Source organism: Tauraco erythrolophus, chromosome 2 (genome assembly GCF_009769465.1).
Source record: "Tauraco erythrolophus isolate bTauEry1 chromosome 2, bTauEry1.pri, whole genome shotgun sequence".
Classification (NCBI taxonomy): Eukaryota; Metazoa; Chordata; class Aves; order Musophagiformes; family Musophagidae; genus Tauraco; species Tauraco erythrolophus.
Genome location: NC_141466.1, coordinates 35,723,214 through 35,745,251, shown reverse-complemented (window position 1 = coordinate 35,745,251; position 22,038 = coordinate 35,723,214). Strand labels below are relative to the sequence as shown.

The following is a 22,038-nucleotide window of genomic DNA, read 5'->3' as shown; positions in this document are numbered from 1 at the left end:
TCTCTTCTTCCTCTTATTTGCACAGTTTTAAGTGGCAGCGTTAAGATATTCAAAGAAGAAACTGAGTGGAGATTTTGAGGCAATATCAGGGTACAGAAAATAAGGCATTTGAGATTGCTCTAGCATTTCGGTCTTATTTCTTAACAGAGTCGAAACGGGGAAGAAATATTATGTGTTTAACGCAAACCCCCAAAAGATATAGCCCAAATGAGCTGTATTAAACATAGCAAAGATGAAAAACACGTAGCATAGTTGCCATGGCAAAGCTTTTCTTCTTTCTGGTGACAGGCAAAGCATCTGGGAAGGCTCTTGCTTTTCCATATGACTTTGGTACCCCTTCAGCCTCAGGTCCTGTGGGGTAGCACCCCAGACAGCGTGCCGCCAAGCCTGCAAGTAGCAGTTCTCCCTTTAGAGCCAAAGGACAACTTGCTGACTCAGCACTTCTGCACATTTTTTGGTCACCCTGAGGTGCTTGCTGATTGATTCTTCTCCTGAAAAGTGAGGGCAGAGGAACCAAAGGAGGGCATTTTAAACACCCTTGCTGACAGCCTGAAAGACACTTTACTGTAACTGTTGCAGGTATGAGAAATTCTATGAGAATAGCAGATAGCGTACAACATTGCTTTTAGCTCTGCGTACAACACCACCACCAGCCCTCCACCCAGAAGATCTCAATTTTTCATTTGTTGCATCGTCTTTAAAGATGCATTCCTCATGCTTGTTTCTTTCTTCTAATAAGCAGTGCAGTATTAGGAAAGAAGATGACTGGATAGTGTGGTTTTTTTTCCTCCTCAGTCAGTACCAGTATACAGATCTGAATTCACTGTGAGTAGCTGAGGGTGGTTTATGTGTGCAGAAGTGATGGCTCCCAATGAATTTCTGCACACGCAGGAACTGGTATAACGTCAACATGGCAAATTTTATTGTAACCTGTGCACAAGGCACTGATACTTCTTTTTATTGCATTTGACATGGCAGAAGACAGTTTTCTAGAATTTTGCTCACAAAGGTGAGATGCCTGATAATTGATCAGTAATATCTTTTTTATAAATATCAGTCTGTGCTAAGTTCAAATTCCAAAGAAGATTTAAAAAAAAAATAATACAAAGCTAGAAGTCTAAAAGACCAACTTATTTCTAAGGAAGCTGTTTCCTTCAGTAAAGTCTAAGGAGAGTTGAGATTTGCAGTCAAATGCATCATGTGAAAGTTAACAAGATTTTCAAGAATTTTTAGCTATCCATGTAGTTATAAAACTAGGTTGACAGTGCAGTCTATGGATTTTTTTTATAATTATGTTGAAATTGAGGCATATTGATTTAATTGCCCTTGAGGTACACTAAGGGTCTGCAGGAGTAGTACAGGAGCAATGAACAGTTCTCTTACCAGATTATAACTGTTTCTATCATTGGCAAATGAAAAACCTTTTTCTTTTTTTCTTTTTTTTATTTTCAGAAGCCTGAATAATTTTCAGATTTGCAACTGAAAAACAAACTCAAATATAGGCATCCAGTTGCAATTGACGTATTTCTAACAAGACCTTCAGGGCTTTGTTGCAGTAGGGAAATACTAGCAATTAATGTGAAATCTAGTAAGTGCACGTCTGTCTGCTAAGTTAATAAATAAAACATAGATAGGTTTTATTAGCTGCCAATTGTATCCAGGAACACAAGCAATGAACCGTGATACTTAAAATAAATTAGCATCTTACAAATATTATTTGAGAAATAATTATAGTCCCTGAAATGATTAGCCATAATAATAAGTTTTACTTTTCTACTTCTTCATACTATTTTAAAATTAATTAACTATATAAAAGTAAGCTATGATTTTGTGATTTAATCAAATATCTGCTAGTGCCAAGATCTTGCTGGGGTAGAAGAAAGGTCACTTTGATGCTCCTTATTTGCAGTGCAAACCACAAAATACTATGTTTGTATTGAACATAACACTTTTTGCACAGAAAACTTTGAATTTTTGTAATATCCAGTGTCAACACAGGGAACAGAACAGTTAATTCATAACTGTACTAAGACAGACCCCACTGCCTTTTTGGCAAATGCAATATCCTGTTGAAATAGATCTTCCAAGCAGTGATACACATACATATTTGATGTTCTAATGTGTGACTTGACAAAAATTCATTGTGAGAAATACTACAAAGGGGCTCTGGAAAGAACTTGAGAGTGTCTCTTAATAAAGTGGTAGGCTGCTGCAGATGATGTTTCATATCCCTTCTTTTCCAGTTCTGTCCACCATATCATACGGAATAGAAATGTCCTTTTCTTCTTCCACTTCAGAATTGGAGGAGAAACCACTCTTGACTATTTCTGGTGGTTTTTGGGTTTTTTTGGTATAACTACTTAAAATTTTCTGACTTACATTTAATGGGGTCACTTTTTAGGGTTTTTTCTGTGGTTTTGTTTTTATTCCTAACACGCTTTATAGTTCTTACTTCTGGGTTTGGTTTTGGGTTGGGTTTTTTATTTTGTTTAGGTGTTTTTGTTTTTTTTTTAACTGTACTTCATATTGATATTGTGTGATCCTTTTAGCTTCTCTCATCAGTTACTTGCATTATAAATTTTTACTTTACCTTCAGTGCTAATCATTAATTGCCTCCTCTTTTATTTCCTACATATAGATTATTTAATGTTTTATCAGTGCTTTCACATTTTCTTTTAATGGGTTCATTTTTATGTCAGCATACTTTGTAATGTTGATACTTGGAAAATTCAGCTGAAATACTGGCAGCTTGAAAGGAAAAATAGTAAATTCCACAGTTTATCATCTTTAAGATAAAGCTATATGTCTCTTTGAAAGATGATTGAATTCGTTCTGGGAAAAACGATGTGATGTTTTCCTTGAACTTTCAGATCAAGCAGTGTGGTCTTTGTGGTCCCTTCTAGATTTAAAATTGAAGGCTAGGAGAAAACATCATACTACTTTATTAAATATTTTCCAATACATGATCACCAAGAACTATTTTCAAAAAGAGGCAGAATTACTACTCTGCTTTTGTCTATGTTTCTTTGCTGTAAGAACTTTAAGTCAAAATATTTGTTCTGAAAAATACGAGCTTGTTTATTTAGTTTGTTTTTACATGCTCTTCCCCTCCCTTCAAGGGCAGTTGTGCTGTAGATATGCCACTGAATTATCCATTAATTTCATAAATTTGAAATTAGGAAGGGTAAAGTAACCATGTCATGAGATGCGAGAACAACAGCGGCAAAGAGAAAAACCTTTGAGAATTGATTTCTGAGCAAAGCAGCAGCGAAGGAGGACTTTTTTGGATTGTTTTTATGGACTGTGTAGAATTTCAGCCTTCTGCGGTCTATTACACACACAGAAAAGACAAATAATAATGCCTGTCACAAACTTGAGGAAATGCTACACGTAATATACAAAAAGGACTATCTAGTTATAAATTCTAACATAACTGATTTCTTATCATCTTACTGTTGCTCCTGATTCTTAATTTGTGTGCCTGCATGTAGTTAATATTTGAGACTGAGTGATAGAAGTGATTTTCTAGTTAGGGTGTACTTCTCAGAGTGGGCTAGTCACTGTCACTGTGCTTTTGGCTTTTTGCTGTCAGCCAAGTTTTGCTGCCTTTCTCACAGCTTTTTGCAACTTAGTCAGCTTTGCATTTTTAATGATTGTTGCCTGTCATTTCGCTGCACAATTTGCTCTAAGGCTGTTGATCTTCCTAGTTTCATGACGTGTCAGTTTTATTTGACTACATTTAATGCTAAACTGCTATTGGTCTTATTTTTATTAAATATTTATATTTTTATCTTGTGTGTTTCTTGACTTCAATAAACAACAGAAATTCTTTTTACTGTAAGACAGTGCTATATCACAGAGGGACATAACTGAAAAAACACCACAGTGCTTAAACTTGTATGTGCCTAGTTCCCAGTGTGAAATTTTTGGTAAGCTCCTGGTATAGTGCTGGGAGAGAGGGGAATATTTCAGAATAGCCTTGACAGCAGTAGATGCAATGAGTGGGAGACAGCTATTCTAAGAATTAGGAAAGTTAAAGAAATTGATGTTTCTTAATTTTTTTTTCTCTGTGCTGCTCACCTGTAGGGTTGCAGTTTAATAAACCCAAAGTTTTTCTTAGTTGATGCACCTGAATCTTTTATTTCAAGTCAGAAATGAGAAGGAAGAGATTTGCGTATGTCCTTTTAAATGAAGTCAATATGTACCGATGCTTCTGATGTCCTGTTTTCTTAGAGAATTATTTTCTTAGGAAATGATAGAAATATGCAGCTTAATCAGTGATTTAGACTAACAGATTGTGCTGCTCTTCACAGCTTACTAAATTCTCTACCATACTACTTGAAATACCAGTTATATAATACTCACATTTGATTAACAAGCACAGCAAAACGCATCTGGGACTAAACAGAGAATGTAAAATTCAGAGAAAACACTTGTTTCTTGCGTCACTTGCCACAACACTTGGACAACATACAAGTAAAGCAGCACAGGACAACTCTTGTCTGACACATTACATTTTTCAGTCTTGCTAACTCACGATTTCACATCAAAACTACTATTACTTATTACCTTTATGCTAATCTTCTTGTAGATCATTCATATTTGTATTGCATTTACATCTCTTTCCTTTTATTTACTTACATAGGCTGTTAACATTCAGAGTTCCTTCTGAAAGTGGGCTATCAAATTTGCATTAGTCTTGCAGGCATCTGTGTCAGTATGTTCGAATGGTGTTACTATCCTGCTGCATCTTCCTAAAGCAATTCAGAACCCTGTTGTCTGTCTGTGTAGTGAATACTGCAGCTACTGGCATAATCGCTGTACTTGAATTAGTTAACTTTTTCAAAAGCAAAGACAAAAGAAATACTTTCACACTTGCGCAAAGTCAAAATGAACCTAAAAACGTACCTGTGTTCCTGCAAAATTATTCCCACTAGTCAGTGACTGTCTTCTCAAAGGCTTGCAATATAAATGCAAGGGGAGCATTCCAAAAGAACAAGTAATTGACTGCTATTCAAAACTGCTTACAAACATGAATATTATAAAAACCAGTAGAATGGCAATTACAGTCTGTGTAGAATATTAATGTGCTACTTTGCATGAAGTGGGCCTTTGTTATGAGTTCATTTTATAGGTGAGCCAGTGTAGATTGTTTTCAATATGAAATACAGTATCATAGAATGTGACATGCAGTGGTATTAATAAAATCTTGTTGCACATATTGCCATCTCTTAATATGCAATTAAGCACAGTTTTAAATCCTAAGATAAATCATACTGCATGCAAGAACAGCAAATTAAAAACCGCTCCGAGTATTTTGTCATTACTCTTTCATCAGTTACTGTAGCAAGGTGGTGGTTGCTATTGTAGATCTAAATTTTGAAGATTGCAGTTAGTGTAATTTTTACTCATAACTGTAATGAATGATTATTTTATTTAACCCTTCAGAGTGAGTTCTTTAATTTCATATCATGTACCAAGTACAGAAAATTGGTTCTTAGCTTTTATTTCCATGCAGAGCAACTGTTCTAAAATATTACTAGGATTATGAGATAAACTGGTAGAGATATAGATGCTGAATTGTAGCAAACTTGGTCATGTGATAATGTCTTCTCAGAAAATATGTAACAGAATGCAAGGGGTTTGGATAAAACCAACAGATTTAGAGACTTGAAAAGTCATCTATTCTGAGAGAAAAAAAGATTATGATTTAAAGACGAAACAAATGAGGATTACAAGAGAAGAGTATAAACCAGTGTATAATATAAAGAAGATAAACTGAATATTTTTCTGTTCTTTTTCATTATGAAAGAACTAGATGGCATTGAAATTTGGAGGTAAAAAAAAAACTTTAATCTGAGAAAGAGACACCTTTGTTCAAAGGTCATATGTAGTATATTTTCTTTCCCAATCTTCAGATCCTACATGAGAACTTTATAGCTGCTTTCGCTATGTGAATATTCCATGAAAATTCTTCTCATATGAGCTAATTCTCTGTAATCTTTTTTTTCTTCTCTGCTTTACCTTTTATTTTTGGACTATTGTTATGTTTCTAAGGCAGTAATTTTCAGCCAATACTTCATGCTTCTCTGAGGATCCACATCTAACGGATCCTAAAGGGTGAGTAAGAAGAGTAGATTCAAGAAGCATTGTGCTTCTAACCTTTATCTTATTCTTGGAAAATGTTGTTAGAACATGCTGCAATTTATACAAGAAGTCCTAAGCATGCTAAAGAATTCAAAACTCGAAATTGCTCCTTGAAAACCCCCACTTAGTGTTTCTGAATGTTTCCAAAGTTGTTTGTATTTTTCAGAAGGAAAATGGGTGCCTGTTGGCAAGGATGGGAAGACCAGATATGAGTGGAATAACTATTTCCTTGTCATAGTAGTCTCCCACCTTCAAATGCATGGTTACTTTTAGGAACAATGCATGTGGATTACTTCCATAAAAATATTTTAAGTGCTGCCCACCTGATCTGTTAAGCTTTTTTTCTGGTACAAATGTAAGAAGCAGCATTGGTTCAGGAAGAATGTTCTATTCTCCTTATTATTACAATCCTGCTAATAGTTGAATACATTTCATCTTTTTTGCTGCTGTACACTTTTACTTGACAATAAGGTTGTATCTTAAGTCAGGCAGTATGAACAAATAGAGCTATGAAATTAAAAAGGTTTTTGCCAAACTATGACAATTTCCAACTTAATTCTTCAGGATAAAGGAAGTCAAAGTCTTTCAATTCTTATTGACCGGAGGATTGAGAACCGAAAAAAACATTAAATGAACCATAGTTCCACATGGTGATAATCCCATCTTCTCCATCTCCAGTAGGGAATATAAAATTCACAGTATTAAGGAAGAGAGATCGACCTCTGACAAAACTAAATGAGAAATTTTTAAGAGTTAACAGACTGGAAAGCTTAGAAGCTTTTCTAAATCAATGGCTGTGTGTTGGTATAGTATAGGAGAACCTGAATTTGATTTAAATGAGTTAAGTTTGGTAGCAGAAACAGTCACAGCACGAGTTCCTTGTTGGCTAATTTGCTGTCATCAGGGAAACTTGAAGGAATGTATTGCATGGCTACCTTAAAGCCATTAAAATGTAGCAGTAGTCTCTTTCTGATTTGTTCACAGTCTGCAGATTGCTGTATTGTTGCAGAAGTTTTCCCTCTGCTATAGCATACATATTCTCGACAAGAATTCTGATAGCGTTGGAATGTACAAAAGCTCAGATTCAGGATAGTGACTTTCTTCTAATAAAGTAAGCTTGAGCATGAAAATAGGAGGTTTTCTTTATATTGCAGCTGGTGTCTTTTACTGGTTAGTAATATTATGATTACTGTGCCAGGTAGGCTAGACCTTCTAATGACTAGAAATTTGATAGGAATCAGTTACAGCATAACAAAGATGATCTGTGCACCTTAATTTTGATATGATTTGATTTTGTTTCTTCTCTCTTCTTTTAATGAGTCAATCCTTAATGATTTCCTGTCCTATTTTTGTTAATATATTCCCTGTAGTCATCTGAAATCATTTTGAAGAGCTAGGTGGCCTGTGTATTTAGTATGATTTGTTAATGTGATCTTTTAATCTCTTTCACAGTGGTTTTAATCCTGCCTAATAAATTAAGCAATTATTTTAAATTGCATTAAATTTACAGAGTTATATTTATTTGAAGCAGCAAAGAGGAAAGAAGAATGCTATTGTGTTACTAAAGGCACTTAAAGAAGCATGACTACGTCCTTGTATGGATTGCCTACTGGTGATTATTAAATAGAGTTAGTTGATTGTAAATAGCTTTGTGTGTAAAGTGAAGTAGCAGACATTTTGAATTATTATATCTGGTCCACCGTTAGGAAGACGCTTTATTTCTTGTTCCAGACCATTAAATTTTTAAAAAATCTATCTCAAACTGAAGCCTAGTTATCCTTTTGAAAGGCTAGTCATCCTCTGAAATATTGGAATTTTTCTAGTCTTTTCAGGACAAATTTTTAATAAATACCATGCTATAGCTAATGTTGCTTACTGATTGCTCAGTAAATCTGACATTAACATTGCATTTCGCCTACTGTGTGCTCATTTAGTAATTGGCAAGTACTGTGGCACCTGCAAGAAGGAACAAAATCGTCTCTGAGAATCTGCTTTGAATGCCAGTTACCTACGGCGCTGCTGCTTGTTTTACACAAAAGGTCATGTGCTATCTTAATGGTGGTGAGGATTAGGGACTGTTTTCTGTAACCTTCTTGAAACTGTATTAAGCTCTGAAATTGTTTAGGTGAGTACCATATTCTGATTGCATTTTTAAACTGTTCTTTCTATAGAAGCAGCATGCAGTGTTTTAAATAGTGCTAATTATTCTAGTAGTCCAATCTCCTTCAAAACAACCATAGTTTTGAAGTGAATGTAAAGAGATTTGTATCTTTTTCTTCAGATTTCATTATTTTCTACTCTTTTTTAATTTTTTCCCCCAACACTGTGTTCTTGTGGGAAGTTCAATCAAATAAAAAAAAATAATTCTTTGTTCTGATTCAGAATTCATAGACATTAAGAGCAAAAGAGTTTGTGGTGATTGATGAAATACAGCCTCCTGTGTATTTCAGATTCATGTGGTTCCACTTATGGCCCAGAACATGGTCATGCCCGTGGGACACTTTTTCTTACCTTCTCTTTTGCTGAGATGAGGAAGGGAAAAAATAGAGGAGAGACAAAAGGATGGAGATGTGGATACAGCAGGGAAGGGAATGGCAGGACAGGTTGTAGTTGCTAAAGAAGACTGGGGAGAGGTTTTCAGATGTAATTCGCCTGATATTGTGGCTGGTTCAGGCCATTAGAGGACATCATGACCTTGGCTGAAAGGTAGACTTGAACTCTTTTTCTACAAAATTCAGTTCACCAGGTGCAAGTGTGTTCTTGACTTCCAGTGGTGTCACAGACTGAGACACCATTCTATTGCTGCAGTTACTTATGTTATTCTCTGGCTGTTTTTTTGTTTGGTTGGTTTTTTTTTTTGATACCATGACATTTCTTTTATGCAGCTGTCATACCATGTTCAAATGAATGACAATCTGTTTCTGGAAACTTTAGCTTACTAACTGTTATCAGCATCCCATATGGGCCCCTACAGGTACATTTATGTCTCCGTTCTGTAACAGGTCCACTAGAAACCTCAGTCATTTGCCTAAAACACTATCTTTTCGGTTTCTCAATGCAAATGCTGTTTAATTGGGCTTTGTTCAGGTCTTTTGTGACTTTGAACATGCTTTGAGCTCCAGTTGGGCTGCTGTTCCTATTCTTGAATTGGTGCTTCTACTTCCAGCCCTAACCATTCTATGATTCTATGATTCTATGACTGCTTTAAACTTAAATGCTTTAAGCTTCTGTGATATCTTCATGGTTTGGATGCACTAGCCTCTTTTTGGGGGACTCAGTGCAACAGAGCGCACTTCTGGTCATTTTTAGCTTTATTCTTCTTAGGTCTTTGACTTTAGCACAGCCAATTGACAAAATGATCTGTACTTTTGCTGAAGTGCTCAGCTCTTAGATAATCCAATTCAACGGCGGAACATTATCCTTCAAACAGATTCTATGAAGGTTAAATAAGTCTATACCTCTCCATTACTTGTCAATTCTGTGTAGTCTTACTGAGCTATGTTGAAGCTTTGGCATAAGAAATGATACCAAAGAGTGAAAAATCACATGCTTCTCTTGCCATATGTAAATCTTCCTAAATTTTCTTAAGCTTTCTTCCAGGTCATTTCAAATCCTGGCATTCCCAGATTCATAATTCCTTGATGGCATCCTGCTAGCACAAGTAATGTGCTAGTAAATGATTGTGTGCCTGCTGAAAATGGTGGTGCTATACATTCAAATTTTGGCTTAACTTTGCACTCTCCAGAATCTTTTCCATTACTTAAGGCCAGTTGTGCCATTGCCAACTGACACATTTAAGATTTTCAGAACAATCTGTATGACAGGTTCAGCCATGCACATGCTGTGACTTGCATAGCAGAGAACTTTCCCCAAACTACCTTGAATGGAGTCAAGCTATTCTAGATTTAGATATAGGAAGCCCTTGAAGTTGAGTTGGCTTGATATGACCTCATCTATTTCACTGAATAATAATTATAATTATAATAATAATAATCAGACTACAGCAGTTTCTTCAATAATTTTTCCATTATTTGTTTCAGATGATCTCATAACTTTTAGAATTATAAGCATTTTCCTGTACATAATCCTTCCTGTATATTTTTTACATTCTTTTCTGCTTCAAAAATGGAAAGAAAAACTAGTTGGCTTCTGATGGTCAGTTTACAGTTTAATCCCTTTTGAATTTGCTTTGCTTTCTTGTGTTCTGTCAGGATTCTGCAATTTTCACACAAGCTGTAGAATATTTCGGTTTCAAAAGGATCTTTCTAAATGTAACTGTCTCAAGAGTTACTCCTGGCATGCTGAATTTTGGAAGGCCAATCTTGAACTGCCTATCACTGCTTTCCAGCACTGGTTACACTGTGACATTCACAAGTTATAAACTGGTGCTCTGAAGCTCTTAAAAACCTGTCGTTTTGCACTACTATGCTGCTCTAGCATTTGAAAAAAAAAAAACAACAAACAAACAAATTAAAAATATGAACATGTCTAGAAAACTACTGGTGAGATTTTCCAGAACAGTATAATGGAAAATTAAAGGAAAAGTAAAATTTGAAAGAGAAACCATATTTGCTTACAATCATACCCATTCATTTTCTGTAAAGACTAAAAAGATTGTAGGACACAATCTGTTCCATTTTCTGTTTTGTCATGTTTCAGTCAAAGGAGTAATTGCCTCTAAAATTAATCTTTATAGCATATATATAAACTTTCAGATACACTGTGGTGTACTCGTGATTTAATGATATTTTCTATTTTGCATGCTTTTCAATTAAATATTTTGCTTCTGTAATTTCTCACATATTTAAGCTGAATAAGCAAAATTATTTTTATATTGTTAAATTCTATAAATCCATTCAAGATTTATTCTGCATACACATTCCACACACTTTTAAATACATTAAATAAGAAAGTAGCACTGCTTGTCTATTACAATAATTAGATAGATCCTGCCATGCCTCTTGAGTCTTCCTGTTAAAATTTGGAAGACTGATGGTATTCTCTGAAAGTTGGGAGGAGATTATGGGATTTGGTGATATAATTGTAGTGGAAAGCTGGTGTTTAGGCAGATGCTAGAATCATTGAAACACCATATATTGTTGTCTTGTTTTCATAGTCATATCTAAGGGAAATATTCATCCATTTTAGGCAACTAATTTGTAAAAACGTTGTATTTGTATGAAATGCAAATATTTTCCTAAAGATTTTTTTTTTTGGTACAGTAAAATGTAAGATTTTTTCCAAAACAAGGGGAAGGATAAGTAGATAAATAAAACACCTCTTCCTAAATCAAAGACTAAGGTTGGTTTAGTTGACAATTGCCTTGAACAGACATCTAGTATTCAGCCTCTAACTATGGAAGAGGAAAAATAATGGCATAATTAGAAGGAAACGTATCTTCTTCAGCATTTTTTATTCATGAAAATTATACAGATACTTTGATTCATTGGATGAAAGTGATTCAGAAAGCAGATGTCACTTTTTTCTTACAAATGTTAGGCTTGTATTCCAACCAGCTCCGTCCTTTTCCTCACATAGGGCAGTGCCTAGAATCACTCTTCTTGCTCTTTGTTAGATGTTTTCTTTTTTCTTGTTTTTCATGGCTTTTCTATTTTCTTTCGCAGCAGATAAATACAAGCTTTGAGTACATATTGCATTTTCAGTTAGTCCAAAACCCCCTGGATTTACTTCTGTTCAGGCTTTTTTTCTGTGTGATTTTGAACCTGGAGCTGTGGATTCTCTCTCTGGCTTTGGAGGAAGGACTGAACTCTCTGAAACTGAAGTAGTTTGTGGTGCGTATAGAGCCATGGATTGCAGGCTTCCTGGGCTGAAAACAGGCTTTACTTTGCCTGAAAAGGAGAAGGGGATTTTCTTCTCTGAAGAAGAGAAGCTAACTACTCTTAATGCTGGTAGCGAGTAGGGCAGCAAAGTAGACTGGGAGATAGGTGAACACAGGAATGGCCATGCTGTCAGACCAGAGGTCAAATATTCTGCGTCTGACAGTGGTTATAGTAGACATCAGGGAAGAGTTTGGAGATGTTTCCAGAAACATTCCACCAGTGTCGAGCAATTTGGGCTATGTAAGGTGGAGGGTGACTGTTTTTACATGTGTATCAGTGGATTTCACTATCATACAGCTGTTTACTTTCCTTTTACCCCATGCAAGCTTTTGGCATTCACAGTATCCTGTGGCAAGCAATTTAAATGCACGTTGTGTGATAACCTACTGCTTTGATTTGTTTTCGGACCAGCCATCTGCCACTTGCTGGTTTCGTTTGATACTTTCCATCCCTAGTATTGGAAGAGATGATTTTAGTAAGCAAGGTGAATGTGAGGCAAGGTTATCATGCTTTTAGAAAATCAAAAAAAAGCCTTATGAGGTGAAAAGCATGTTTCAAAAGCAGTTTCAAAAATGAATGAATTATGATTAAGTAGTAATAAACATGTGTCTTGCATTACTGTTAGGACTGTGTTTGTTAGAACCATTAAAGCAATGTGATTGGTGTTTATTTTCAGTACTTTTGTGTGTTTTCTAAAGATACGTAAACTTCTGTCAATAAATCTTTTGAAACTAACATAGCTATACTTTTCAGCATCCATTGTTTTCTGATGTGATTTTAATTAATAGAGGACTTTTTATTGCTGTTGTTATTAAAAACTTAATTTTATTACCTTAGTGTCATTCTTCACCTATAAAAATGTTATATGTATGATGTTTACTTTCAAGGCTTGCTTAGATTACTAGCATTACTGTATACTTTATGACATTTCCTATAGGATGAGAATATAATTTCTTATGTCAACAAACAATGTCTATTATTTTAATGATACGGTTATTGCCTATGGTACTGCTACAGTTGCTTGTGGTAAATGAAAGAAATGCACATCAGACAATGAAGTGACGTTATGAACGTGTTACCTCTCGCCTTTTTGCTAGAAACAGAAGCTCGATATGTATAAGGCTGACCCAGGGAACTGAGTGGCAGTCTTGAAGGACAGACAAGTGTGCCCGTGAACAGAACCCAGTTCTGTCTGGGGAGGCCTATTCAGACATCAGCTGCAACCAAAGCGCCATAGGGTTTCTGGTCAGGAGGAGCTTTCTTAAGTTAGGCTTACCTCAGCCTCCAACACAGACAGTTCTCCTGTCACTCTGGACACACACAGGGATTCGTCCCCTTTATAATCTGATGGTATTGGAGTACACTGTCCACCGGTGTCCTCTAGAGCTTCATACTCCCATGGGGCTGATGTGCCAGGCTTCCTTACTGTCTAATTCCTGACTACTGGCCCCAATATCCCAGCATCAGAGTAACCAGATGAGAATTAGCTCACCTGGTTGATGGCTAAAATCTTCTTGCATATCTTGCAGCTCACTTAGGGATAGGGATCAGGTGGTTAATGTCTCATTTATGATTTCAGTCTCTTCCTCCTCCTGTTCTTGTGACTGCTCTGCTGCAGAACAGGTTGCCTCTTCTAATTCTTTCTCCTGCTCCCTCTTAGAAGAAGCTTCTTCATCTCTTACTAAACAAGCTGACTTCCACTTCCATTGTTTCTTTTTAGTTATGGGGCTCACTAATATAGTGTCTAGTTTAGCCATAGTATCTGTTGGTATGTTTTCCCACTCTTCTCCCTGAGAGTGCTGCTTAATACCAAGCAGTATTTGGTAGATGCTGGCCAGGGCTCAGCACAGTGCAATTAAGTTGTGCCTCTTTGTAGTAGCCATGTTAAATTATTTAATTATTTTTGTTAGTTTCTTTCTCCTTTTTCCCTGATAGCGACTTTGCATGCAACTGTCTGGTCTAGAACTTTAGTTGTTTTGTTGGTTTTTTTTTAATTAGAAATATGCTTAAGTAGCTTGTTTGATTTGGAAGGACCCATACTATGATAGATACTGTCATAATCTTTATTTTAGATTCTTTTCTGAAAAAAAATAATAAAAAACCTACATATTTCGTATTTCAACTTGTGAAGAATTGGATGTTTTTATTCTAGAATAGATTTCAAAAATAACATGATAGAAGTGACAGTTTATGCTTTGTAGATTGGAGTGAAATAGGTTTATAAATTCCCATTATCCCAAGAAGGTTTATACATTCGTTTTTTGGTTCTCTCTAAATGAGATTTCTTAGTGGCTCATATTTTAGCTTTCTTTAACAAGATAATAGGGATTGGAATTTACTTTTTTAAAGCTTTCTGTGTCTTTTTTATGTTACATTCAAGGCAATTGTTACAACTCTTATTCCAAAATGGAAGCTTGAATGCTCTACTGCTAGTATATTTAATTTCTTACACTATGTTGTGGAAATCATATTACTAGATAAGAATAATATTGCTTAAGCTGGCTTGGGAATTTCTTGTTATTCAGTGTGTCATATTAAGGGCTAGTAACAGATGACCCTGCCCAATGATATGTGGAGGAGGCACGATGCATAGATGTCTCAGGGATAAGCACCTTCCCCTTGGGTGACAGAATTTAAAGTGCTTGTTCCCTCTGCTATCAAAAGTATTTTCCAGGGTATGCCAAATTATTGTGTCTGGGCAGACATAATTTTCGCAAGATTCTTTCTGTTGCTCCCAAAACCTCTCTAGTGTGAGGCTGGCTGAGGCGTCTGAAGTGTTGTTGGCAAAATGTTGCTCAGGACTGTAGTCACTACACACATGGTAGCTGCAGATTCGTTTGCTCTGAGAGTTTAGCCGATGGTCTCTACTCTGGAATTTAACTTTCACAAATGTCAGTAATTCCTTGACCCCTTTCTGCAGGCACATTTAGTCTTGATCTATAAGCAGAATTGTTGAATCTTAGGGAGCTACTTGAGAAGAAAGTAATAGCATGAATAAAGGTGGCACAACTAGAATTTCAGATCCCATTGAATAAAAGATGAAAATACTTTGAAAGTTTGAGGGGGGGGTTGTATAAATTTACATAAGGAATTGCAGGTGTTCTGAATTTTGCTTTAGATACTGAAAGAAGGTGTAAATCTGTGTGAACTTTCTTGGCAGGTGAATATTGACCTGGTTAACGAGGATTATAATTACTGGGAGGGATGTTAGGGAAATATGCATTTCAAAATCACAAAACAAAAAGCAATTAGTGAGAAATGCTAATCAGCTAAAAACTGAATCCTGAGTCATGGCAATTTGTAAGGTAATTTCCTTTAAACCAAATATAATAGTATTAAAATCAGAACAAAAAGATTTCTGGTAAAGTCTTTCATGCGTACCTGCCTTAAACGTTTTAGAGATGCTTGTCAGTATGTTATTTAAACATTAAACAGCAATTAGAGATAACCTCTTTTATCTACTGTGTGCTTTCTTATACGATGGATATTGCTGGTTTTGTAAATTTTAATGATCCACATAGAGAATACTTACATACTTGTGGAACATCCAGTTAAAAGACTTTCCTTGTTTTGAAGTAAAATGCCTGTTATCAAAACGTACCTGCTGCCCTCCAAAAAATGTTTATCTTTTGTTTACGACTTGAACACACCAATGAGTAGCGTCGATAGGGATTTCTCAAAGGAAAAAGGAAGGGTCAAGAACAGAATTCCCTGAATTCTTTGTTCATAAAGTGAGAATGTGTTGCCACTTGAGGAAAAAATTCAGTCATTCTTGACATGTATCTCCATTAACCTCTGACTCAGACTGGGCAAGTAGAGTAAAATGGTGTCGATTTTACTGAAAACTTAGGTCTGTCAGCATTACCTTAGCAAACACAAAGTTTACTAAATGCTGATCACTTGTTGATAGCATTTCCAGCCAGTCATTTCTTCCTTATTTTTCATTATCGTGATTTAGAAACTTTTTTTCTAAAAAGTGATGTTGTCAGTATCTCTCCATTTAGGGACTTGTTTTTATAATTATATACTTTTTAGGACAACTGTAGTGTTAAAATACTGAAAACGGTTTCAGAGAAGCATACCTCCTATATGCAGGCATAGTAAGCAGAGAAATAATTTATTCATATCTGTACACATCAATAGCTGTATATAGTTTGTCACTGCCTTGTTGTCCCAGATCCACCTTCCTCTTAGTTCTAGGTGGAGCAGCTGCTTCTACTTCCAGAAAGCCAAAGCAGCAAATAAAATATGTGGGGTTTTTTTTTAAAAAAAAAAAAAAAGAAAAAGAGTTGGGATAATTGACCATAAAAGAGCATACCCAGGATTGTACGTCTCTAGAAACGTGCAAATCAAGTTTCAACATTTTCTAGCAGGCATGATCCACTTCAAACAGTTTGAAGTAGTTTGGGTAAGTCCATGTTCTGTTACATGGCACATCAGCTTACGCTCGCTCTGTGGCCTCCTAGCCCATGAATCTTAGTTTTCTTGCCAAGAATTCAGTCCACATATGTACCTGCCTGTACCAGCAACCTTCTGCAAGGAAGCAAGGGGAACTGGGACTGTTTGCTGAGATGATGACTTGCTTGGTGATAGACTATTTCAAGGTAGACATATACTCTATGCCTGCTTCTACCCGCTCTAGAGAATTTCTAGGAGCTTTGGCTCCTTTTGCTTCCCTAGGGAGGGGATGGGCCATAAGGGATTTTTGCTGGAAATTGCTAGATGGCAGATTTGGTTCTATTCTGTCCTCTATCCTCCGTAACTATAGTGATCATAGCCCAGCAGCTGGTGGTGCTGCAGTTCCTACTGCCCTTGCTTCCATGGAAAGGCAACATTAGCCAGGCTTTAGAAGTTCCTGTTGTTTATTTTGGTCTTCCCTTTATGCTTCTCTGAAAAACACGCATGTAAAAGAATAGAAATACTAACTTTTGACGCTTGATATTTCAGTGAGATTTGAAATGTAATTTATTGGGACATAGAAAAGACACCTTGCTAGCATAAAAGTTAAATCCCTGCTGAATAGTAAATGCTAAGAAATGGAAGTGGTAAAAGTTGGAAGAAAAAATTTGCAAGGAGCAAAACTGTTAGAATATGATGGATTGAGGAGATGTGGGCAGAATATTTTTCTGCTAAAATAGAAATAGACCTCTTCTAGAAGTGTCAATTTTATCACTTTCTAAATAGCAGAGGTGTATAAACACTCGTCTTTCCAGTTTGATTCAAATTTGTATCAGTATGTCAGTATTTTATATAGCATTATGTTGTGTATAATTATTTGTTGCAATATACGTTTAAACTTAATATCTTCAGAGGATTAAAAAAGCCTGAAAAGGTGTTAACTAAATTAAAGGGATAGAAAAGGAGGAAAGCTTTTGTCATTAATCAAACATAATGGTGCTTCTAGATGAATTCTAATTGTAATTTCTGACAAAATTAAAACAGCATTTCAATGTTCCATTCTAAACCAAAAAGAAGATTTCCTGAGTTAGAGCTGATTTTGGCTTATTCCAGAAAGCATGCAGGTATTGCTGATGCTTTGTCCTTAGCCTGCATAAGTATCTGAGTTGCATGGAAGCAAATGCTAGTTGCCATGAACATATCTTTCTTTTCATCTAATTCGTATTTGCACTGGTAAAGTATTGTCTCCATTCTTTAGGTCCTTTGAGACATAAAAGAAATAAAAGTTGTTTGCCTATAATCAGAAGGTAGCGTCAGTCTTCTGCATGTGAAAATTCCAGCCTCAACAGACTGTATCACTACAAATGAATTGCGGCTGGTAAATGGCTTAAGAATTGTAGAGAATTTATTCAAAGCTAATATTTATTCTTTTGTTCTTGTTTTATATTGCTGCTATTGAGAGCTTTTGAATAAATGATATAAATGTGCATGAACCATTAAGACATAAAAATATTCTAAGTGAAAAATTGCATGTAGAATATCACTTGGGATTTTGTCTGAATCTGGTTGAATAACCTTCAGCAATTATATCCACCATTCTCTGATACTCTGAAGGTTACTTCAATTAATTCTGTGCTTTCAGATCCCTGCTTCTTGCCCAAAATTTTGCCCAAAGACCCCAACTCCAAATCTGTCTAATAAGAGAGCAGTGGCTTGGAATTTGATCACGGGCCACCTAATCTGTTGCTTTGCAAAGAGGAAGCATAGTAAAGGCCCAGGGACATGGAATAGAGATGGCTTTTTAGCATTCCGACTGTATGCTGCTGCATACGTTTTTGAGCAGTTTCCTCTAACGTATTAGAACTGGTTTTTATGATGGCATTGTGAAGAAGAAAGGTTAGAGAACTTCTTCCCTGCTTTCAGATTAAGTAGTAAATGTGTGTGCTATTTCAGGTAGTCACCCTGTAGTATAGGAGAAGCTTGGAGAATTAATTCCAGCCAAAAGCTTTGATGCTTCCTGCATTCTGAACTTGGTGATGTAAATATATGAATTCTGATTAGCAGATCATCAAATCCAGCCAGGAGGTCCTTGTACCCCTTGTTTCCATTTTATGTAAAGTTCAATCTTATATAATTGATTTTTTTTTAAAAAAAATTCAAGTTTAAAAAGTCTGTTTGGATTGGGAAATCATAATAAAATAATTTCAAAACTTAAATTCAGAACTGAGGTGCATGCAAAATGCATCTTACTGCTCAGAAACATATTCGCAAATACCCTGTGAGGAAAAATTGAAAAGGACTGATCTCACCAAAAAATAGTGCCCAAAACCCGTATTGCACACCCATCTGATCTGTAAAAAGAGTGATTATCTTAAAATTCTTTCTGAAACACAGAGTTAGTATTAAAGTTACTTAAAGTTGTTATTCATAGATTCTGGAATTATAGCCTATATGTAAGATTTGCTTTACAGATATACCTTCTGAACTTTCTTGTGTATAGGTGTGTACCCATACATATGCGGCTACATGCTCACACACACTGGTGAGCAAGATTAATAGGTCTGTTATCTGACTGCACCATTAGGTAACAGTAAAGATATTCCTCTACAAATTCTGTGGCACAAATTTGTGTTGGTAGTAATTGCATCAATTAGTGCTGCAAAAGACTTCTAACAAAAGAAATGGAGACAGGTTTTGTTCAGATTATTAAATGGGCTGGAAAGGTTAATAAGCCTTGAGACAGAAAATGTTCTAGACTGATTTTCCTTTTTCCTGGTTTTATAAACAGTATTTCAAGGTGCATTTGTCCCCTGAAAAGCAATTACCTCAGAAAAATACTTCCTCCTTGCCATCAGACTTACCCTTTCTGTTCAAAGTCAATTCTGTGTGGCTAAATCCATTTTCCTTTAGTGCAGTAGTATTTGCAGAGGAAAGGGAATTAGTTAGCTTGTGGTTTCTATTATCCATAATCAATTGGATAGTTTACTAAGTTGCAATTAGCTGCACTTTTCAAGACCCACTGCAAGTAACACAATTGCTTACCTGCTTGGAAGAGCCCGAGGTTACTGAGATAAGTGAAGTGACATAATTAGCCTTTCTAAAACATTTTCTATTGATTCCTCATGCAAAAGGAAGATCTGAGTAAATTTACAAGGCTAACACTTGAGAATCGAACAAAAGTTTTTGCTTGGAACATTGAACTTCTAATATCCAAATTACAGGAACTAAAAGCATAGAACTTCAATTTATGTTTCTACATCATTTTTCTGGGCACAGTCATATTTTGTCACTATAAAAAGTTTCAGGACATGGTACATCTGAGGATCTAGTTTAGAATGGAATGAATTACATCCTGAAAGACTCAGTTGCCAAACTCAGACATCTGACACCGCACCGAATACCCTAAGGTGGTACTGTGGTACTCCTGGCTTATAGCTGCTGACTCTTACGTAAAGCTCTACTCATGCACATGCCTCGGATGCCCTTGGAGATCCAATATGGCAATAGATACCTACATTCAGGCAACTGAGTCCCCCCCCTGCTTCTCTCTGTTGACTAAAACAGGAACCAAGGATAACTATCTCAGCTTGTTGATAGCTGTGTTTGGTCAGATGACTCCTACACAGAAAGTCTTTAGAGAAAACTTTATAGGCCTTTAGTGTAATCTCTTCCCTAGAAATTCATGATATCATTAATACTGGTTATTTTCTCAATTTAGCTTTAATTTAGTTGAATAAGCAAAATAAATACATTTATCTCACCTTTATTAGTTAATAGTCAAAACAATCAGTGTATACGTATTGTTGTCCCAGAGTCAGATGTCTGGTATTCGAAGAAACAGATTGTCTTGTTACGTCTTTTTAGAGGAGGTTTTCCCTAATTATACAATTTGCTTTAATTGGACTTTACAAGTATTTGATTACTTAATATTGTGCTTTTATATTTTTTGCTGTTTGTTGTGATAAGAATGTCAATGTCGAATTCTTGATAGCAGCTTTTGAACTGCAGATTTTTCTTACCAGGTTCCAGGAAGACAGAACTGGAGCATGCAAGGCTAGGCATAATAATTCTCAGCAATTAGCCTGATCTTCAAAATGTCTAGAAAACTCAGCATAATTACTTTGCTACATTGAGGCTTTGCAATAGGATGGCTATCATGTCTTAGTGTTGTCTCTGAGGTGGGAGGTTACCTGAAAGACATTACTCTAAGGAGCTTCAAACAGATTTTAGGTTTAAAAACTCAGAAAGACAAAGCGAGAAATCCCTGAGCCACCATCTACTGCAGAGGTAGATTGTAGCAGCCTTACCTGAGGAAGATAAAGTGCTGTCTTTTTGTTAGATTCTAGTGGAATCAAAAATGACTTTCATTTTTTGTAAAAACAACTGGTGTGTAATAAATTTCACACTTTGAAAAGACACAGTATTTCATTCCAGAGATACAACTCCCCAAGGTTGAAGTTTGGATCTTACCAGTTATTCCCTAGGTACAGCAGAGATTCTGAAAGCTTCAGTTTGAAATGGGAGTTTCCAAACACAGGACAGCTAAATTTATATTAAAGCTGTAAGGCTTTTAATGAATTTGTAATTTGGTCAGTGAGCTTATTTGACAAATTGAAACTTTCACTTTGTAACTGACTCAGATGTGTAGTACTGGCTTGTGTATTTTCTGTTGAGATTGAGAAATTGGACTTTATATTTCCTTTCTAGACATGTCACTTGAATAGATGATTGTCTATGTTTGAGAGTAAAATAATTTCTTTTTTTACTTGTTATTTTATTTCTCAGAAAACAGAAATCCACCGATTTTAATTATATACCTAAACCAAATCAAGCTGCTGCTGCTGTTGTTTATCTGTAGATTGTTGTATCACAGCCTATGGATAATTAGGTAGAGAAAACTCTCTTTGACTCATGAATAGGAGGTTATGTTCACTTTTCATTTGATAGGATGATGGAGAGTTTGTTGTTTGTCTGTTATCTCAAAAAGGAAAACGTTTCTTAGAAGTAATCATACTGAGCATATAGCTGTTCTGATTATATAAATACTACTGCAAATTTTGACATTATTCCTTAAACTATCAACTGAGATGGTGGGCTGCAGAAGCATTTTCACTCTGTGCTTATGTATCAATTTTTCTTTATTTCCAGATCCAGGCCATGTATGACATTACCCAGTATGAGAATATTTTTCCTTTGTGCATGATTCTGGAACAGCTTCTTGAAAATGGAACAGGAGAAAGTAACATTTCAAGCTCAGACTATGATGGAGAAGAAAAAATCAAATTTATGAAGAACCTTGATCAAATTATTCTTCACCTCTCAGATGAATTCCCTCTGTTTTCTTTATATTTATGGAGAGTGAGTGTTCTTTTGAACTCAGCTCAAATGCAAATTGATTAAAACAAGCAGCGTACTTTTTAGTAGTGCATTTGTTGTAGAATTGCATTGGAAAATTTTTGAGCCAGATAGGAAAATTGTTGTTATTGGAAAACATTTACTTTAAACCACTATGCTATCCAGCAGTTTCAGAGATAATACATTTTATTTCCAGTTTTAAAGACAGAAAAAAATGTAATAATCCAGGTGTCATTTTGAATAAATGCCGTTTCTTGTAACAGAAAACAGTATGTTGTTGTTTGCATACACAGTGAAA

The 22,038-nt window shown here is 35.6% G+C and overlaps 1 protein-coding gene across 1 annotated transcript in view; it reads left to right on the top strand.

Moving 5' to 3' along the window:
* MEI4 (meiotic double-stranded break formation protein 4) overlaps positions 1-21,785 on the top strand; it is an 80,757-nt gene extending 58,972 nt beyond the window's left edge. Inside the window, exon 6 of the mRNA XM_086631975.1 lies at positions 21,534-21,785. Coding sequence (XP_086488101.1) covers positions 21,534-21,785 — 252 coding nt within the window. The remainder of the gene's footprint in view (positions 1-21,533) is intronic.
* The last annotated feature ends 253 nt before the right edge of the window (positions 21,786-22,038 follow it).